The sequence below is a fragment of the Lottia gigantea genome (assembly GCF_000327385.1).
Source record: "Lottia gigantea unplaced genomic scaffold LOTGIsca_2, whole genome shotgun sequence".
Taxonomy (NCBI): Eukaryota; Metazoa; Mollusca; class Gastropoda; family Lottiidae; genus Lottia; species Lottia gigantea.
Window position 1 is genome coordinate 6,497,923 of NW_008708400.1, and position 19,907 is coordinate 6,517,829.

The 19,907-nt window shown below is 31.9% G+C and overlaps 2 protein-coding genes across 2 annotated transcripts in view; both read left to right on the top strand.

Moving 5' to 3' along the window:
- LOTGIDRAFT_103922 (hypothetical protein) overlaps positions 1-3,395 on the top strand; it is a gene marked incomplete at both ends in the record, with an annotated part of 8,492 nt that extends 5,097 nt beyond the window's left edge. The window contains one exon of the mRNA XM_009053545.1: positions 2,490-3,395. Coding sequence (XP_009051793.1) covers positions 2,490-3,395 — 906 coding nt within the window. The remainder of the gene's footprint in view (positions 1-2,489) is intronic.
- Positions 3,396-6,852: 3,457 nt separating this feature from the next.
- On the top strand, positions 6,853-18,032 carry LOTGIDRAFT_177235 (hypothetical protein; the record flags this gene model as incomplete). The annotated part of the gene is made up of 2 exons (XM_009053546.1): positions 6,853-6,896; positions 16,751-18,032. 2 exons carry the CDS (start codon positions 6,853-6,855, stop codon positions 18,030-18,032), a joined length of 1,326 nt encoding a protein of 441 aa, XP_009051794.1.
- Positions 18,033-19,907: the final 1,875 nt, after the last annotated feature.

Sequence of the window (19,907 nt, forward strand, 5' to 3'; positions counted from 1 at the left end):
AGATGAAGGTATCAAGTTTTATTGTAGATGAAGGTACCAAGTTTTATTGTAGATGAAGGTGCCAAGTTTTATTGTAGATGAAGGTGCCAAGTCTTATTGTAGATGAAGGTATCAAGTTTTATTGTTGGTATCAAGTTTTATTGTAGATGAAGGTGCCAAGTTTTATTGTAGATGAAGGTATCAAGTTATATTGTAGATGAAGGTATCAAGTTTTATTGTGGATGAATTTACCAAGTTTTATTGTAGATGAAGGTACCAAGTTTTATTGTAGATGAAGGTATCAACTTTTATTGTAGATGAATTTACCAAGTTTTATTGTAGATGAAGGTATCAAGTTTTATTGTAGATGAAGGTATCAATTTTATTGTAGATGAAGGTATCAAGTATTATTGTATATGAAGGTATCAAGTTTTATTGTCGATGAAGGTATGAAGTTTTATTGTAGATGAAGGTACCAAGTTTTATTGTAGATGAAGGTACCAAGTTTTATTGTAGATGAAGGTATCAAGTCTTATTGTAGATGAGGGTATCAAGTTTTATTGTAGATTAAGGTATGAAGTTTTATTGTAGATGAAGGTATCAAGTTTTATTGTAGATGAAGGTATCAAGTTTTATTGTAAATGAAGGTATCAAGTTTTATTGTAGATGAAGGTATCAAGTTTTATTATAGATGAAGATATCAAGTTTTATTGTAGATAAAGGTATGAAGTTTTATTGTAGATGAAGGTATCAAGTTTTATTGTCGATGAAGGTATCAAGTTTTATTGTCGATGAAGGTATCAAGTTTTATTATAGATGAAGATATCAAGTTTTATTGTAGATAAAGGTATGAAGTTTTATTGTCGATGAAGGTATCAAGTTTTACTGTAGATAAAGGTATCAAGTTTTATTGTAGATGAAGGTATCAAGTTTTATTGTAGATGAAGGTATCAAGTTTTATTGTAAATGAAGGTATCAAGTTTTAATATCGATGAAGGTGCCAGGTTTTATTGTAGATGAAGGTATCAAGTTTTATTGTAGATGAAGGTATCCAGTTTTATTGTAGATGAAGGTATCAAGTTTTATTGTAGATGAAGGTATCAAGTTATATTGTAGATGAATTTACCAAGTTTTATTGTAGATGAAGGTACCAAGTTTTATTGTTGGTATCAAGTTTTATTGTAGATGAAGGTATCAAGCTTTATTGTAGATGAAGGTACCAAGTTTTATTGTAGATGAAGGTATCAAGTTTTATTGTAGATGAAGGTATCAAGTTTTATTGTAGATGAAGGTATCAATTTTATTGTAGATGAAGGTATCAAGTATTATTGTATATGAAGGTATCAAGTTTTATTGTCGATGAAGGTATGAAGTTTTATTGTAGATGAAGGTACCAAGTTTTATTGTAGATGAAGGTATCAAGTTTTATTGTAGATGAAGGTACCAAGTTTTATTGTAGATGAAGGTACCAAGTTTTATTGTAGATGAAGGTACCAAGTTTTATTGTAGATGAAGGTATCAACTTTTATTGTAGATGAATTTACCAAGTTTTATTGTAGATGAAGGTATCAAGTTTTATTGTAGATGAAGGTATCAATTTTATTGTAGATGAAGGTATCAAGTATTATTGTATATGAAGGTATCAAGTTTTATTGTCGATGAAGGTATGAAGTTTTATTGTAGATGAAGGTATCAAGTTTTATTGTAGATGAAGGTATCAAGTTTTATAGTAGATGAAGGTATCAAGTTTTATTGTAGATGAAGGTATCAAGTTTTATTGTAGATGAAGGTATCAAGTTTTATTGTAGATGAAGGTATCAAGTTTTATTGTAGATGAAGTTATCAAGTTTTATTGTAGATGAAGGTATCAAGTTGTATTGTAGATGAAGGTACCAAGTTTTATTGTAGATGAAGGTATCAAGTTTTATTGTAGATGAAGGTATCAAGTTTTATAGTAGATGAAGGTACCAAGTTTTATTGTAGATGAAGGTATCAAGTTGTATTGTAGATGAAGGTACCAAGTTGTATTGTAGATGAAGGTATCAAGTTTTGTGCCGATGAAGTTACCAAGTTTTATTGTCGATAAAAACGCAAAATCGCGGAATATCAGAGAAAACTCGGCATTTATACGTAATCATAAGATCAGAATTAGCAATACTAAATGTCCAAGATTCCAATTTATTAAAATCCTCTGTATTGTTGTCGGTTCTATTCTTACTGGGAAGTAGGTGATAAAATATTTTTAATGGAGTTTATCTAATGTATAAATCGTTAGGCATGAAATTTAAATGTTATGATTGTTCTACTTGTTTCCACGTGGAAATAATTAGCTTTCTAAACTGGTCACAGTTTGTGATAATGGTCTGTTGTACTGAGAGAAACGCAAAAATATATTTTTCATCTTTTTTATGTTGCTTAGCCTTGACCAAATTTGAAAACATCCCGAAGTCGTCAAAATACAAAGATTCGAAAACCTCGGATTCTTTAAGAAGATGTTTTTATATTTTCAGATATGGAATACAGTTTATTTTGGTCTGATATTACTATCAGTTAGTATTCTAGTGGTGGAATCTCACAAAGCATTTCGTATTCCGAATAACGATATCAATATGACGTCTATTAGTTTTAACATTTCTGGTAAATACAGGCTGTATTACACCACTCAATTACTACCTATACTATATTATCTCGATGTATTTTGTGTATCTATCTTCACGATTGAATTATCTCTGCATTTCTTAACATCGCCTTATAAACTTTTATTCTTAAAATCCTGGTTAAATCTCCTCGATGCCTTGGTAATCATTGCCAATTGGTGCAACCTTATCGTAGAACAGAATTATGGCAAAGAGCTTGTGTCGTTATTAAATAGAGACCTTATTACTGCTTATAGAATATTAAAGTATATCTCCATACTGAGAATTTTACGATTTTTTAAGTTAACGGAGAGATTCCATTCATTAAAGATAATGACTTTGGCTATAAAACAATCGTTCAGGGAGCTATTTATGATGTTCATGTTTATAATCGTCATTGCTACTTTATATGGATGCGCCTTGTTCATTATGGAATTTGAATCTGAAGAATTAACAGACATTCCTATTGCTATATGGTGGGCAATTATTACAATGACAACGGTAGGGTATGGGGATATCATCCCAAAATCTGATTCAGGTAGAGTGATCGGTGTTTTCTGTGCAATCAGTGGATTGATGGTGCTTTCAATGCCAGTCGCCATTATCGCCTCAAACTTTAGCGACTATCATGAAAGAGACACTGACAGAAGAATGAAAATATCCCATGATCATGAAAAGCGGATACATTGTGAAAACTCAGATACAAACAAATGTAAGATATTAAAAGATTTTAGAAATGAACAGAAAACAAAAATGATCATGGTTGAAAGTGCAAAATAAAAAGGACCTGATTTTGTTTTTTTTTTTTTTCATATTTTGGGCTTCCAGATAACTTTTAATGATTATCTTGTCGTTTCTCTGTTTTAGTGTTGTAAAAGTTTACGATGTTGTTCACGACATAATGATATCTGGTTATATTAATTAAATGAATATATTCTTTAAAATAATGAAATTTCTAATGGCTTAAATTATAACCTGGCTTTAATATTATCCCACATCGACGTGGTTTTCAAAATCAGAATGTACTCTTTATTCTCTTTAAGTGATTTCAAGGATGATTAAAAATATATTTCATATATTTTGGCAATCAAAATCAATATAGAAAAATAAATCCAACATTTTGTAATTTATAGTTTTAAAAAGATTGACAGGTGTTAAATAGGGCTAGTAATAAAACAGTTGCCAGTTGATTTGACTTTTTCACCTCCCACTCTATACTCTTCAACGCACTCAGATGTAGCTATGTAACCTAGCAATAGCTTATTAGGAATTGATAAATTGTTCAATCTCTTAATTGTGCCTTTAAAAATTATTTCTTTAACACTTCCCTCGGGTAAATTTATGCCATTATGAATTTGGTGTAGCACAGAACTACCACAAATAATAATTACTTCAGTATTAAAACATTTGAATATTGGGGGATAAGGCCAATACAAAGTAAGAAGGCCACTTAAAGTTAATAATAGTTAAAATAAACGTTTCTTTTTGTAAGCTACAACCAAATGTTTGGTGTTCAGGGTAGTGGTGTTTAACTATTATGGAGGCTTTGGTAGAATCAAATGTAACAAAGGAGATTATCTGGCCATCGTTAAATATTGAGTCCAATTATTGGCGTTAGGCCTTCGGTCTGTTTTGAATCTCGCCAACACATCTTGCTAGGCAACCACTTTTTAACTTTCCAACGGAATCTTTTGGAATAACCCTTCTCCCTTACTTGGTTAAAAACAATTTTACAACTAGTGCAAATTGTATTAAATCGATTGATGGGATTGATGAATGGAGATTTAATTATTCTAAAAAATGTGTGCTTCGGATGGAACGAGCTTTTGTATAAACGATGGTGTGTAACAGTTTACTTCAAACGTACTTTAATATCTATTTTGTAGAAGAAAGAAAGTTGTTGCCTTTGAACACGCAGTGTCCAAACACCCATGCTGTTTTCGCTAATGTGTTTGCTATGGTGTTAGGGCCCTTTTAAATGGTTTATTGTGTTACATTTTATAATAATAATCATATAGTCTGCGATATCAGATATCTAGAAGCAGGCGTTAACTACATCAACAACCATCTGAAACATCCATTTTACATTTTATCTAACATAAGATTTCTCAATGTTAGATCGATATCTACCAAATACTGGTAGAAAGTCTAATGTTATTGAAATAAAACTCTTGTTGATTTTTATATTGACAATCGTGCAAATTTAATTGAAAAATATATTTTAAAGAATTACTTAATCAATGTTTTCATTTAATCAATGCCTTGTACTGATTGTGAAGAATATAATTGATTTTGAATCTTTCTGTTACATTTTATTGTTATCATTCAATTTAAATACTCGATTAAACATTTAATCACTTAGATTTAAATCTATTGAAAGGTTTGTTTTAAGCATCCTAAAACTGTGACGAAAAACATTGTATATTGATATTTTGTTAGTTATTAAAAGCTGAAATGGTTGATTTAATTGTTAGATGGCATCCTGTTTTATTTTATTAATTCAATGAAACGAAATATAGTCTGTTGTCTTCACTAAGTACCTGGTTTAGTACGATAAAAGTACAAATTAAAGAGCTTATAAAGAAATTTTTTTAATTTTGTATGTGTATCGGTGACACTGATAGTACCAATTTGCATCATTTCAATTCTCAAACAGATGTCTGTGGTTCTTGTAATTCCATTAAATCTAAATCGGATAATATGCTCGTTTCATATACGAAATATAAGGCCCTTCGCAAATAGTGACGTCATCAAATTGGGATGGTGCAAATTGATGCAGTCCGCTAAACATAAGAAATTCAGAAAACCTCTTTACAATCTCTTTAATTTCTCTTATACTTTTCTCCGAAGGCTTTGTTAAAGTTGTCTGCCCTTACGATCCAAGTCTTCTTGATGATGATTATTTGATAATTGATTCTCTCCCCGAATTTTCAACCAAAAATGTTCAAGAATATTTCTGACAGTCGTCCTGTGTAAAAACAATTCCCAAGGTAATAATGTGTGCTCGTGTTTATATTTTTATCAACGCAAAGTCATTCTAATATAAAGAGCACTGTTTTGATTCACTTTAATAAAATGGGCAAAATTTTTTCTATACCATCCAAAAGAATAATAAGCTAAGGATATAAGAAATTTCTTCCGATTTCTTGTTACTTTGAAAGAAGACATACACAAACTATGTTATGTCACAATACTAAACTATAAACTAATATCTATATGACAGCAGTCAATAGTCAAATGTTGTAAGTCTTTAAAGGAACATTAGGACAAATCTAACAGGATTGGTTGATCATTGATCATGTAAATATTTCAAAAATTTTCAATGAATCAGCAGTGAAGGGTCCAAGTAAGGGCACAAGCAATTCGTGACCTTCAATAAGTCATCTTCTTTCATAATTCCAGTTCCAGGAAAGATCAGTGCTGAGAGGTTTGACCACGGACAAGCTGGTAGACAGATACCTTAACTGTGAACCTAAGTTGTTATCCTTGTAAAATATTTATGTTTATTTCATACTCTCGTTTCGCTTTTCTTTCACTATGTACAGTGGAACAAAATTTGAAAGGCGAGAGGTGAGGGACAAATCCGGGTCTATTTCTACAAACTAAAAATGAAATGTATAATTCCATGTCCCTAATTTTTCTGAAAATTCCTGGATTTTTAGACTCATCACATGGGAGATAATAACGACTGATCCATCAAAATATTTACCTACATGTATTATTAACGGTAACTAAGTGGGATAACGACCGAGTTTTACCGAGGGCAGCTTGACATTTAGAACTCTTTTACGTTTTACTACCACTTGATAAATAGGCTTATTTACTTAGTATCAGCACAGCACGGAAGTGATCTCTACCCTCTCATAAATAACTCATTCATGCTTCGATTTTATCTTCGAATATTCTACGGCGCTCTTTTTTTTTCTTGGGCTTTTTAACTCGGTAAAAACTCTCACTCGGTCATTATCCCATGCATAACTGTTAAAATGAAATATTTAAATAATTTGGTTTGACTTTGAGAACAATGAAGAATTTCTCAAGATATATATTTGTGTGTCAGATTATCTGTAAACTGTTGCTACTTCTATGTGGGATAGTAAGCTTACCCGTAAACCTGACCAATAAATGAACATCGAAGCATAAAATGAGACGGATGGGATGGGATGGTGTAAATCTATGCTGTCGATACACATAAAAATTTAGAAAATCTTGAAATTTCATTAAAGCTCACATCATAATGCAGTTGGCTAATTTTACGCGGTATTTACGTGACATATTTGTGTGTGTGCACATTACATATTCAAACGTTACAATAATTCAGTAATCGCAGTATATATTGCAATATATTCGATAGCCTACGACGATAGTGTAAGTATTATGTATTTTGATGATATCGCGTGTATTCTAGTAGTTACTTTGACAGGAACCCGATTCCTTATCTCCAAGTTCAAGCAGTATACAATAAAAGGTTATGGAATAGTTTGGATGCTATTTGGTTATACGGTACCACGTTCAATTTCAAAATGGCCACCATCAGGACAGTTCATGATGAATCCGGGTGCATTCACCCTCAAATGCGTTCGATTATTTTGTTTAAATATGAATTACATTTGTCTGCAATCCCGTGATTTCAATTATCCTTATATAGTCGTATGTTCAAACCCTGGGCAAAACTGTACGCAATACAGAACTAGATGTGCTAAAATTTAAACACCAAAATACCACAAATAAGGGCTCTGATTGGCTTTATTCTGTAGCGACAATCCAATCAAATTACTGCATTTACAAACTTCCGTGATACGATAGAGGAAGATGGACGCACACAAGCATGGCTCTTTTCTGATCTGGCTCTACATTTTAAAGTAGTTTAGAGGGAGGTTTATGAGATTATTTATCGACTTAATATTAAACTTCAACCGATTTTCCACAAAAAACAAGCAGCAAATGATAAGTTTAACATTTCAAAATTGGTATATATATTTCTGATTAAATTTAGGAAATTGATACATAGTTATATTGTTATCATAGTTACTGTTATTGATTGTCTTATAATATCTATTATTATAGACTTGATTAAGATGTTTTTCATTGATCCCAGATATTAACCTAACATTATAGGTTTTGACGTTGCCTACAGATTTCTCGAAATTTCACCTTTCCACAAATTTTCCTAAGTTGAGGTATTGGAACTATTTTCCACATGAAAATGAAACCATCCAATGTTTAACTCATTTGTGTTAATTTTGAGCATTCTTTAGTATACTTCTTTGACGTGGTGCTGTATTTATAGTTCAATCCAACAAGCTTTACGCAATTTCTATAGCGAGACCGGTCATCTGAGAAAAAACATTCTGCTGACAGCAGTAGACTTTGACAAATTCTCCTCGAGAATTTGTGCTTATACATGTATTTTGCTAAACAAGGTACTTATACAATAAAAAGGCTTTTGATAGCTAACAACAAATCAATATAAACTTTATTTTTCACAGTTTAATGATCTTTTAAACAAACCTCTCAATGTATTTAAATATAAGCGAGAAATTGAAAAATAACAATGAAATGCGACAAAAACATTTAAAAACAATTATATTGTTTACGACCAGCAAAAATCATTGATTAAATCAAAACATCAATTCAGTAATTTGTTGGAATATGTTTTTCGATTAAATTTGTACATTTTTGTAATTTGTTCAGGTAAAATCGATATGCACTATTCCAATTTTCAACCAGACTTCTGTCCTTCGTGTAGGCTATATTACAACACTATCGCAGAAGTCCATAGATATTATTTTATCAACTTTAACGAGTGACGTCATAAACGCTAGTTTTAGTAGATTTGCAAGGACATCCGACTGAAAATTGACATGGTGCATACACATGCAAAGTTTAAAAAAACTTCTTTACATTCCATTTAAAGGTATACTTCCTCCCTCTTAAGAAGACCAAATAATTGAAATTTAAAAACTTGGCTACAATAAGTTTTTGTTCATGAGTGGACCTAACTGGTTTCTATACAAAATCCCTCTATAATCCAATAAATGCATAAACCTAAGTAATAATTCATTCCACTAAGTAATTTTGAAACATGCTTAAAAATATATAACACATATAGTTTAATGGATATATCATGTAATATAGAGATTCTATTCTTTAGCCATTACATCTGGTAAGTCCAACTGATGACTATATATATTTGTTGACCAAGTTTGAGACTTTGAATTTGTATGTCCATTCTTAGAGTTAGTATTCTTAAGATATCGATCTAACATTGATACTTTATTGGGCTACCTAGGCTACCATGACAACTTCTGTTTCCAGTCAACTGATATCGCACTATTCCAGGATGTAACGCAATAAACAATTCAAAGTAGATCTAATTGAATCGCTAGCTTCACTGGCTCCTGTACTAAAAACTCATTAAATATTTATCATTTTTCTGACAATATCACTCAATATACAAATGTACACACAGAAATGTTTTTGCTCTTTTTACGACAATAAAGGAAAAAAATTAATGTCCAATTTTAATGAATAACTTTGATAATTATACTAACAGTGCTTCTGATGGTCTTGTTAATTGAGTAAGTCACAATTTTATAGTGAAAGTCATATGTCAACACTTCACCATTACATGACTCACAATTAAAAGAAGGTTTTTTACATACTGTAATGCTTTTCTGCTCTGGTTCAAAAATCATCATGTTTCTAAAATAACATCATTAGCTTTAACAACCATAAAAACAGGGAAATAGCGGGCCAATGGCGTATGGTGTTTAGTTTCAGTAATAGAATTGGTCTGTTGGCCAATCAATGTATCTGGAGATCCAAAAAAAATAATAAATCCTTTTTATTTTGTACTTTCCACCATGATCATTTTTGTTTTCTGATCATTTTGAAAATCTGTTAATATCTTACATTTGTTTGTATCTGAGTTTTCCCAAAGTATCCGCTTTTCATGATCATGGGATATTTTCATTCTTCTGTCTGTTTCTCTTTCATGATAGTCGCTAAAGTTTGAGGCGATAATGGCGACTGGCATTGAAAGCACCATCAATCCACTGACTGCACAGAATACACCGATCACTCTACCTGAATCAGATTTTGGTACGATATCCCCATATCCTACCGTTGTCATAGTTATAATTGCCCACCATATAGCAAGAGGAATGTCTGTTAATTCTTCAGATCCAAATTCCATAATGAACAAGGCGCATCCATATACAGTAGCAATGACGATTATAAACATGAACATCATAAATAGCTCCCTGAACGATTGTTTTATAGCCAAAGTCATTATTTTTAGTGAATCGAATCTCTCCGTTAATTTAAAAAATCGTAAAATTCTCAGTATGGAGATATACTTTGAAATTCTATAAGCAGTCATATGGTTGGTGTTTATTAACGACAAAACCTTTTGCCCATATTTCAGTTCTACGATAATGTTGCACCAATTTGCAATGGTGACCAAGGCATCGAGGAGATTTAACCAGGATTTTATGAATAAAAGTTTATAAGGCGATGTTAAGAAATGCAGAGATAATTCAATCGTGAAGATAGATACACAAAATACATCGAGATAATATAGTATAGGTAGTAATTGAGTGGTGTAATACAGCCTGTATTTACCAGAAATGTTAAAACTAATAGACGTCATATTGATATCGTTATTCGGAATACGAAATGCTTTGTGAGATTCCACCACTAGAATACTAACTGATAGTAATATCAGACCAAAATAAACTGTATTCCATATCTGAAAATATACAAACAAATCAGTAACAAACATTTCATGCCTGACAATTTATACGCTAGGTTAAATATTTTTAATGGAGTTGTTAGTCTTCAGCAGAACAAAACTACAAACAATACAATCAATAATAGACGACCTTATTTACTACAAACTTAAAACATTTATTAGATTTGATAACAACTGGCACCTACATCAACAATAAAATTTTATCGATTTATCGCACCTTCATCATAATACAATTCTGCATTTAGTTTTGCCATTTCTGATGTTGGAAAGAGAAATTACGATTACTAATAAATGCATATCTTCATCTACAATAAAACTTGATACCTTCATCGACAATAAAACTTGATACCTTCATCTACAATAAAACTTGATACCTTCATCTACAATAAAACTTGATACCTTCATCTACAATAAAACTTGATACCTTCATCTACAATAAAACTTGATACCTTCATCTACAATAAAACTTGGTACCTTCATCTACAATAAAACTTGATACTTTCATCGACAATAAAACTTGATACCTTCATCGACAATAACACTTGATACCTTCATCGACAATAAAACTTGATATCTTCATCTACAATAAAACTTGATACCTTCATCGACAATACAACTTGATACTTTCATCGACAATAAAACTTGATAACTTCATCTACAATAAAACTTGATACCTTCATCTACAATAAAACTTGATACCTTCATCGACAATAAAACTTGATATCTTCATCTACAATAAAACTTGATACCTTCATCGACAATAAAACTTGAAACTTTCATCGACAATAAAACTTGATACCTTCATCTACAATAAAACTTGATATCTTCATCTACAATAAAACTTGATACCTTCATCTACAATAAAACTTGATGCCTTCATCGACAATAAACTTGATACCTTCATCTACAATAAAACTTGGTACCTTCATCTACAATAAAACTTGATACCTTCATCTACAATAAAACTTGATACCTTCATCTACAATAACACTTGATACCTTCATCGACAATAAAACTTGATATCTTCATCGACAATACAACTTGATACCTTCATCTACAATAAAACTTGATACCTTCATCGACAATAAAACTTGATACCTTCATCTACAATAAAACTTGATACCTTCATCTACAATAAAACTTGATACCTTCATCTACAATTAAACTTGGTACCCTCATCTACAATAAAACTTGATACCTTCATCTACAATTAAACTTGGTACCTTCATCTACAATAAAACTTGGTACCTTCATCTACAATAAAACTTCATACCTTCATCTACAATAAAACTTGATACCTTCATCGACAATAAAACTTGATACCTTCATCGACAATAAAACTTGATACCTTCATCTACAATAAAACTTGATACCTTCATCGACAATACAACTTGGTACCTTCATCTACAATAAAACTTGGTACCTTCATCTACAATAAAACTTGATACCTTCATCTACAATAAAACTTGGTAAATTCATCTACAATAAAAGTTGATACCTTCATCTACAATAAAACTTGATATCTTCATCGACAATAAAACTTGATACCTTTATCGATAATAAAACTTGATACCTTCATCTACAATAAAACTTGATATCTTCATCGACAATAAAACTTGATACCTTCATCTACAATAAAACTTGATATCTTCATCTACAATAAAAATTGATACCTTCATCGACAATAAAACTTGGTACCTTCATCTACAATCTTCAAGACACAGCCTTCACTGATATTCCTCAATTTTTTAACCTTCATCGACAATAAAACTTGACGATTAATTGCACTCTTTTGATTAATATAAAGAGCTAAAAAACATACCTTGGCAGGAAATGAAGAATTGGGTTTAGCTAGAAATTTCCATATCCCGAAACGGAATTTGTTCCAGGGATTTTGTAACTCTATGGGAGATATTGGAATTGGTTTCCCCGACTCCCCTACTTCACGCATGTCGGCTTCAATTTGGCTGTCTTGGTTCACTCTATACATAATTTTCCAACAACATTCCGAAATGCTCTTTTCCTTAATCCCCCAATAATCCATTTCCAGTTTTAAGACGTTACCGCACATATTTCTGGGCAAATGAAGCTCATTGCTTCTGTACATATTCAAAATGGGTCTAAACACTTCAGGATCTCTGTCAAAATAGTATTCGTCTGATTCCGAGTCATATTCTTCGACCTCAGGATTGAGATCTGAAAGTCTGGTGCGTGGAATTCGTTGCAACGTTTCGGCTCTGGTCACAAATACATGACCTCCAATGTTTAATTTCACTTTTTTGCTCATGGCTCACCGAAGCGACATCAAAACTCGCTCTCTGATCTTCATTTCAAAATCCTCTTTAATCCCTGAAAATACCGTCTGTGACGCTAAATCAAATAAGATATAAGCTCCTCGTGGCAATTCTCAGTTCTAAGAATTCTTCAGTGTAATATACTCGAAGCGATTCGAGAATAACGACTACTTCCATACAAATTGATCCTCGTATCGGTAGCCTATTTCTGAAATAGTGGATAGTAACACGGCGCACTTGAAATATAATCGATATAAGTTTCCCTAAAGTTCAATAAACAAACATTTTCAGCCAGGAGAAATTTCATAGCATAGCTCTCTTCTGTCACTGTAAGTGCCAAGAACTGGAAAATGTTCGTCTGATATAATGTAACGATGAATTATTAAAACACGTTATATAGACAACATAATATGATATTCTTAAGTTTGTTAGTTCCTTCAGGTACAACATCATAAAATTGGTTCACCTTTATGGCTGATTTCCAAAACACAGCGTGATATAATATTTTCAAAGTCAGTTAATTTTGCAAAATGATATTTTGTTTCAATTCTGAACGGTTAACGGTAAACACAAAAAAAGTGATTAAAAGACAAACATTGTCAATTATTTGATTGATATTATTAGTATCTCGGTGAATTAAATAATGTATAATAAATGACATATTATTAATCTTTAAATGAAATTTAGAAGTATAATTGAAACGTTGCAAAAATTAAAGGAAGGAGTAGTATATCCATAATAGTGTTCTTATTTATTTAAATGACATATTGTTGGTAATATCATGTTTGGTTAAAAATAACAGTTTGTCAAGGTAAAGGTATTACAAACTAATACAAGAAGATTTGAATGAAGCAATTTGATTTAATTGTAAGGATTCGTAAGAAAAATCGTTCATGTGAAAGGGGTAGTAATAATTAAGCCTTTTTCAATTATTACCTATAGTTGTATGGATTTATCAAATCATAGAGATATTCTTTTGTGTAGTTATGACACCGGGTAAGTCCATTGATGAATATATGTTTCATTTGGCTAAGCTTGAGAATTTCAATATTATTGTCACTCTAAGGGGGGAAATCCTTGATTAATTCAAAGTATTCAAATTACTGAAATTAATAACGGAATCAAAATCCGTTTAGAAAATAAGAAAATCAATCAATTATCAGTAAATAATTGGCAAATAAGTGAAAAAGAATGTCTTAATGCTCCGGTATTTCATTATCTTGGCGGCGGTATCAGGTTTCTTTACTTCAACTTCTTCGTGCCTTTCAGTTGTATTTCTTGATGAAATATACTTTTGCTGTTTCTTTGATTAATTAACTTGTGGTGGTTTTTGTGTCTCTCGTTGAATCTATTAGATTTATCTGTTTCTAACTTGCAACCTTTACTTCATATTCCGTTTGTAACCCTTTCTGCTCTGCTATGCACGTTTTACCAACATGGATATCTAGAGTCCAGTGGCGACGGTTCCAAAGGGGGTGGGTAAAAATTACACTTTTAAAAAGGCTATAATATTATAAGCATAGTTTTTCAAATTGCATTGAATGCAAGATTTTTGTCTTCTTTTTACAAAAATTTGAAAATACATAGGTCTATCCCCATTGGCTATATATTTTGTATACACACCACAAAAGCCACAAAAATTTACCTTTTTTATCAAGTATTACGATTGTCGATTTTCAGTGAAACGAGCGCAACTTATGTAACTTAGCCACTGTGTCTGTATCATCTATGCAATTTCTTTCAGAACGCTCTTGATGATATTGCTTCTTGGTAAGTCTTTTTTCGCATTTACTGGGTGTAATATAACACTCTGCAGTGATCTCTATAATCGCATGAATAATTTAATCACATTTCCTTTTCATGCTTCGATGTTCATTTATTGGTTGGACTTAAAAGTGATATTCCACATAGAAATTGTGCAGAAAAACCCTTATTATTTGTCTTGACAAGATACATATATATATCGACCTCGCTTATATTACTTGGGATATTTTCTTCAGAAGCCTCGTAGTTCAAACAGCATTGCTTAATGTTACGCTATATGATGTAGATTTATACAATATCATCTGATCCTGTAGCTCTCGGAAAGAGATAATTATTTACTTACATTTAACAGTTGACATAGATATTGGATTATAGTAAAGCACCTTCACAATGCCAAGGTATTACAAACTGTGTCTTGTATCTGATTATCATTGTACACTTTACTTGTGTTAAGGCAGTTTGAAAATGCAGCAATCTGACTGAATTGTACGCTAACAAATACAGCCAATCAGAGCCCTAGACAGAAAGACTCTTAAAGCTAGTCGTGAGTTTCGAGGGATTTGATTGGTTGTATATGCTCCAACATACAATTCAATCAAATCGCTACATTTAATGCATCGCTTTATGATGTCAAGATATTGTAAAGACGATAGTGCAGTGTTGTGAAATGACATTCCATAATAGAAATCTTTATTCTGTGCTTTCTCAAAATCACCTAACACGGATGGTAAAATAAGAGTGTAGTCCTATACTCAGGTGGCGAGAAGATGAGAGGCAAATTGTAAATGTTGAAGTTCATCCATCCTTGAAAATTCGATCTATATTCAAAATATATTATAATAAATTATAATAAGTGAAAGTAATATTGCTCCCTTATACTCAATATATACACTGTTATGCATAGTTAAAGCTATCATGCTTTAAGTACACTGAAAAAAATAAGCCTACGTATCTGCCCTTGGGTTTGTGGCGGCCATATTTCTTCAACAAGTATGGCGACTGTCAGTAATAAATATGGCGGTCTAATGACTGACAGCCAGACTTAATATTTTTTTTAATAACCAAATTTAGCCTAATTAGATCATGATAGCTTTAATTTCCTTTTTGGTTTCCTGCCGCTGAACAGTCCTGTTCTATATTGAATTTTTTAGTTCAATGTTCATTTTACCAGATGGGATATCGTGTGTGTTTCTTTTTGAATGTTCTACGCACTCTAATGACTCTCTTGATATTTCCACGTTTTATTACCAATATTAATAGATAGATTATAACATTTTTGTCCTTTTTAGCCTATATACTATATCTATTTTTTTAATTGGATTTTGGAGTCTCAAGAAAAGACGAGTCGTCATTCAAAATATAAAAATCACGGTTCTGAGACTAAGGTATGATTGGTCACACGGGTGGTGAATCTGTAGCTTTACGCTTGATACCTCGCCAATTGTCGTTTAATCTACTGTTCCTTATCAATAGAATGATGGCTCTTGGTTCGCTTTATCTAAATTACTTAGCAGAATGTGGCAAATTCCAATGAAAGTGGTTACCCGTGTAATATTATTTCGTGCGTGTGTTTATATTAACAAAACAAAAATTTCTCTGTGCAAGCGTGTTGATAGGTCGGTTTGAAAACCACGTGACCTCGTGAATATTAACAATCCCAGTCCCTACAACGAGGTTTACCTGCTTAACATGGAAACATGGTAGAAGTATATAATAGTATCGCACGTGTTGAATAGGAAAATAACCACATGTAAGCAGGTAGTCTAGGATTGTTTTAAATTTATTTTGTTGATTTTTGTAGTGCTGGGTATCGTCAATCATGTCACGATACGATACATATCGCGATATGGGGTAATCTTCAAAGGTTCAATTTATATTAATTTAAACTGTACAACTGATATTTGGTGATATAGTTGATAGAAGTGTTTAGCATCCAGAGCCCATCCGCAATACATTACTTATATATTGCATTGGCAATATAGCCCGAAGCCAGCGATATCTGCTTAGGCTGAAAGCGGGCGTTAACTTGTCATCTACCAACCAACCAATCAAGAGATGAGAGCATAGGTCAATGACTTCATAAGCCAGTGCCAGGTGTTAGCTCCTCTATCTTATATTACTCAATGGTATAGTTTAACTATGCTTACTCTCTGCAGAAAGTGAGCGAGAGAACTTCAGTCTGGTGAGTGAGATTTCTAGTATAAAATGGCTCTGCCGGACCCAAAAACATTGGACCTGTTTCCTCATGTAGGCCTACCAGTAGAGTCACCCACACTGGACTTAAACCAACATTCATCGATTGAAAAAGAAATTTCAAAAAGGAAATTACATAAATGTGATGTGTGTGAAAAGTATATTAAGTGGACCTCGGATCTTAAAGTTCACATGAGAGTTCACACTGGTGAGAAACCTTTTGAATGTGATTTCTGTAAAAAGACTTTTGCACAAAAAAACAGTCTTGTTATTCATAGGAGAATACATACAGGTGAAAGGCCATATAAATGTGATGTTTGTGAAAAATGTTTTACATCCTCATGGAGCAAAACAGCACACATGAGAGTACATTCTAGGGAAAAACCATTCATGTGTTCTATCTGTGGATATAACTTTAGTCAATCATGTTCCCTAAAAGTTCACATGAAAATACATTCTGGAGAAAAACCTTATCAATGCGATGTTTGTGAGAAATATTTTTCACAGACAAGTCACCTTAAAAGTCACAAAAGAATTCATACCGGAGAAAAATCACATTTTTGTGATGTTTGTCAAAAAGGTTTCATATCTGCATCGAATCTTGCAGTTCACAAAAGAATCCATACAGGCTACAAACCTTATGTTTGTGAAGTTTGTAACAGGAGCTTTAGGCAAAAAAATCATCACACTATTCATATGAGGTTACACACAAAAATCAAACCTTACAAATGTGATTTTTGTGAAAAATACTTCAGGACATCTTCGAATCGAATATCTCACATGAAAATACATTCTGAAGAAAAACCTTATAAATGTTATGTTTGTGACAAAGGTTTTAAAACATCATGCGAACTAAATGTCCACGTAAGAGTGCATACGGGAGAGAAACCCTATGAGTGTGATGTTTGTAGAAAGCGTTTTAGTCGACAAAATAATTATAAAAGCCACATGCAAATACATAATAGAAAGGATCCATATAAATGCGATATTTGTAAAAGACGTTTTGCAGATACAAGTTTCCTCCATAATCACTTTAAAACAAATTCTTGTTTTAAACCTTACAAATGTGATGTTTGTAAAAAGGAATTTACTCGTCGAAGCACTCTGAATGTCCATATGAGAATACATACAGGAGAGAAACCTTACATGTGTGATGAATGTAGAACGTCCTATAATAGTCAATACCAACTTAAAAAACATATGATGGAACATACTGGAGAGAATCCAGACATATTATGTGATGTTTGTGGCAAGTGTTTTACACTGTCGTCAAGTCTTAAGATTCATATGAGGAAACATACTGGAGAGAAACCATATAAATGTGATGTTTGTACTATGTGTTATGATCGGTTATATAAACTTAAAAATCACAAGAGAATACATAATATTGAAGAAAAATGTGAGGACTAATCGCACGGCTTAAACTCAGGGTAAAATTTGCAATGTTTGTTCTTGGACCATTGTAAATGGCGGAGTCTTATGTTCATTCGATGTCAAGTAACATCTCATTTGACAATCATGCAATTGGAGGCGAGGAAATATTTCATAGTGAAAAGTGTTATCAGGTGTCTAGAAGAGTAAGCTTACCCTGCATGGTGACCATGTAACTGTCCGACAAATTTTAGGCAACTAGGATTGATTTATTTGGTTATTATTGGAATTACTGTTATTAATTTGCCATGTCACCTAATAATTAAATTATTTTACTACATTGACGCAAATCGTTCAAATTGCGCAAGCTATTTGATTAATTGATGTTTCTAATGAATTATCATGTATTCTTAATCATATCATTATGTTCTTATTGCATATAAATAATAAATGTCCATGTATGTACAGACTGGATAACCAAATAAAGACTTTTTGTCCTTTCTTGATCGGTCACTCATTGGAATTCTGCTGGTACTTCTCTTCTAATTTAGCTAATTATGAATAAATTATGAAGATGTGAGTGTTTTTTTACGTCCTACTGTTCTGCACCATGTTGGCTAATGAAAATATGGAAATGTGAGACAAACGGTATATTTCCAAGTCATAAGAAGACCTCTACTTTCAATTCATTTAAGAACTAGCATTTTCATTTTCATAAATGAAAATAAGGGAACCCATCTTTAATTGACATGTCTAGAAAAGAGTTATTCAGTCGAAACTTTGTGGTGTGTATAGTTTAATTGTGTTGAAATAGACTTGTGAAGTAGACTGACTGCTCATACTAATAAAAAAAAAAGGGATTTTTTTATCATTTGTTTAAAAATAGTTTTTTTTCAATTTTGATACACAAGACAGATCATGAAATGCATGAATTAAAAAAATTAAATAAAGTTGAGTAACTGTAAAAAATTTTCGGTTTTCAAGAAGACAATAGAACAGCATTTCATGATTTGTCATTATCACAGCATACACAACAAGATATGCTTCTCACATGGAAATAACACACACCAACGGAGTTCAAAGCCATTTTGAATCATTACTTTGACTTAATAAGTCCAATTTACTCAAGAGACTACAATGTTCCAACAAAGCCGGTAAACGAATTATCACAAATCTGTAAACGAGTTAACTCAAGTCTGTAAACGAGTTAACTCAAGTCTGTCAACAAGTTAACTCAAGTCTGTGAGCGTGTTACCTCAAATCTGTAAACAAGTTAACTCAAGTCTGTGAGTTAACTCAAGTCTATGAGCGTGTTAACTCAAATCTGTAAACAAGTTAACTCAAGTCTGTAAGTGAGTTAACTCAAGTTTGTAAACCAGTTAACTCAAATTTGACAATGTTTCAGCATGTGTACAAACAAAACTCTGTATTGTGTGAGACAGTCCTTCAGTTTTGAAGAACAAAAAGTAAGAGTATGAGTTTAGTTTAAGACAAACTATATATTTTTCTTAAATAAAAAAGTTTGTAGAAAAAGGAAAGCACTATATCTAATGTACATTTTTTTCAGTATATTGAAAAGTTTTATTATTGCTATTTATTTATTGCACTCTCATTTGTTGATCTTTTTATGTATTTTTAAAGCTTGTTGTTGAAGGTCTGGATCTGGGTATATTTCTAATCCTTGTAAAATAAAGGCTAATGCTTCTTCATAGTTCTTTGCTTTGTATTTTTCCCTGAAAAAAGATTATTTAATGGCTGATTATTAACAAAACTTGTTTGGAAATAGTCCAAGCTGCTTTACAGGCACCCTAACAGTACCTTAATCTAGTATGTGAGAATTTATGAGCATGGCTCTTGTTAATTAAACTTAAACTTAAAAATAAAATGAAATGAATGGAGTTTTAAGTCCTACTC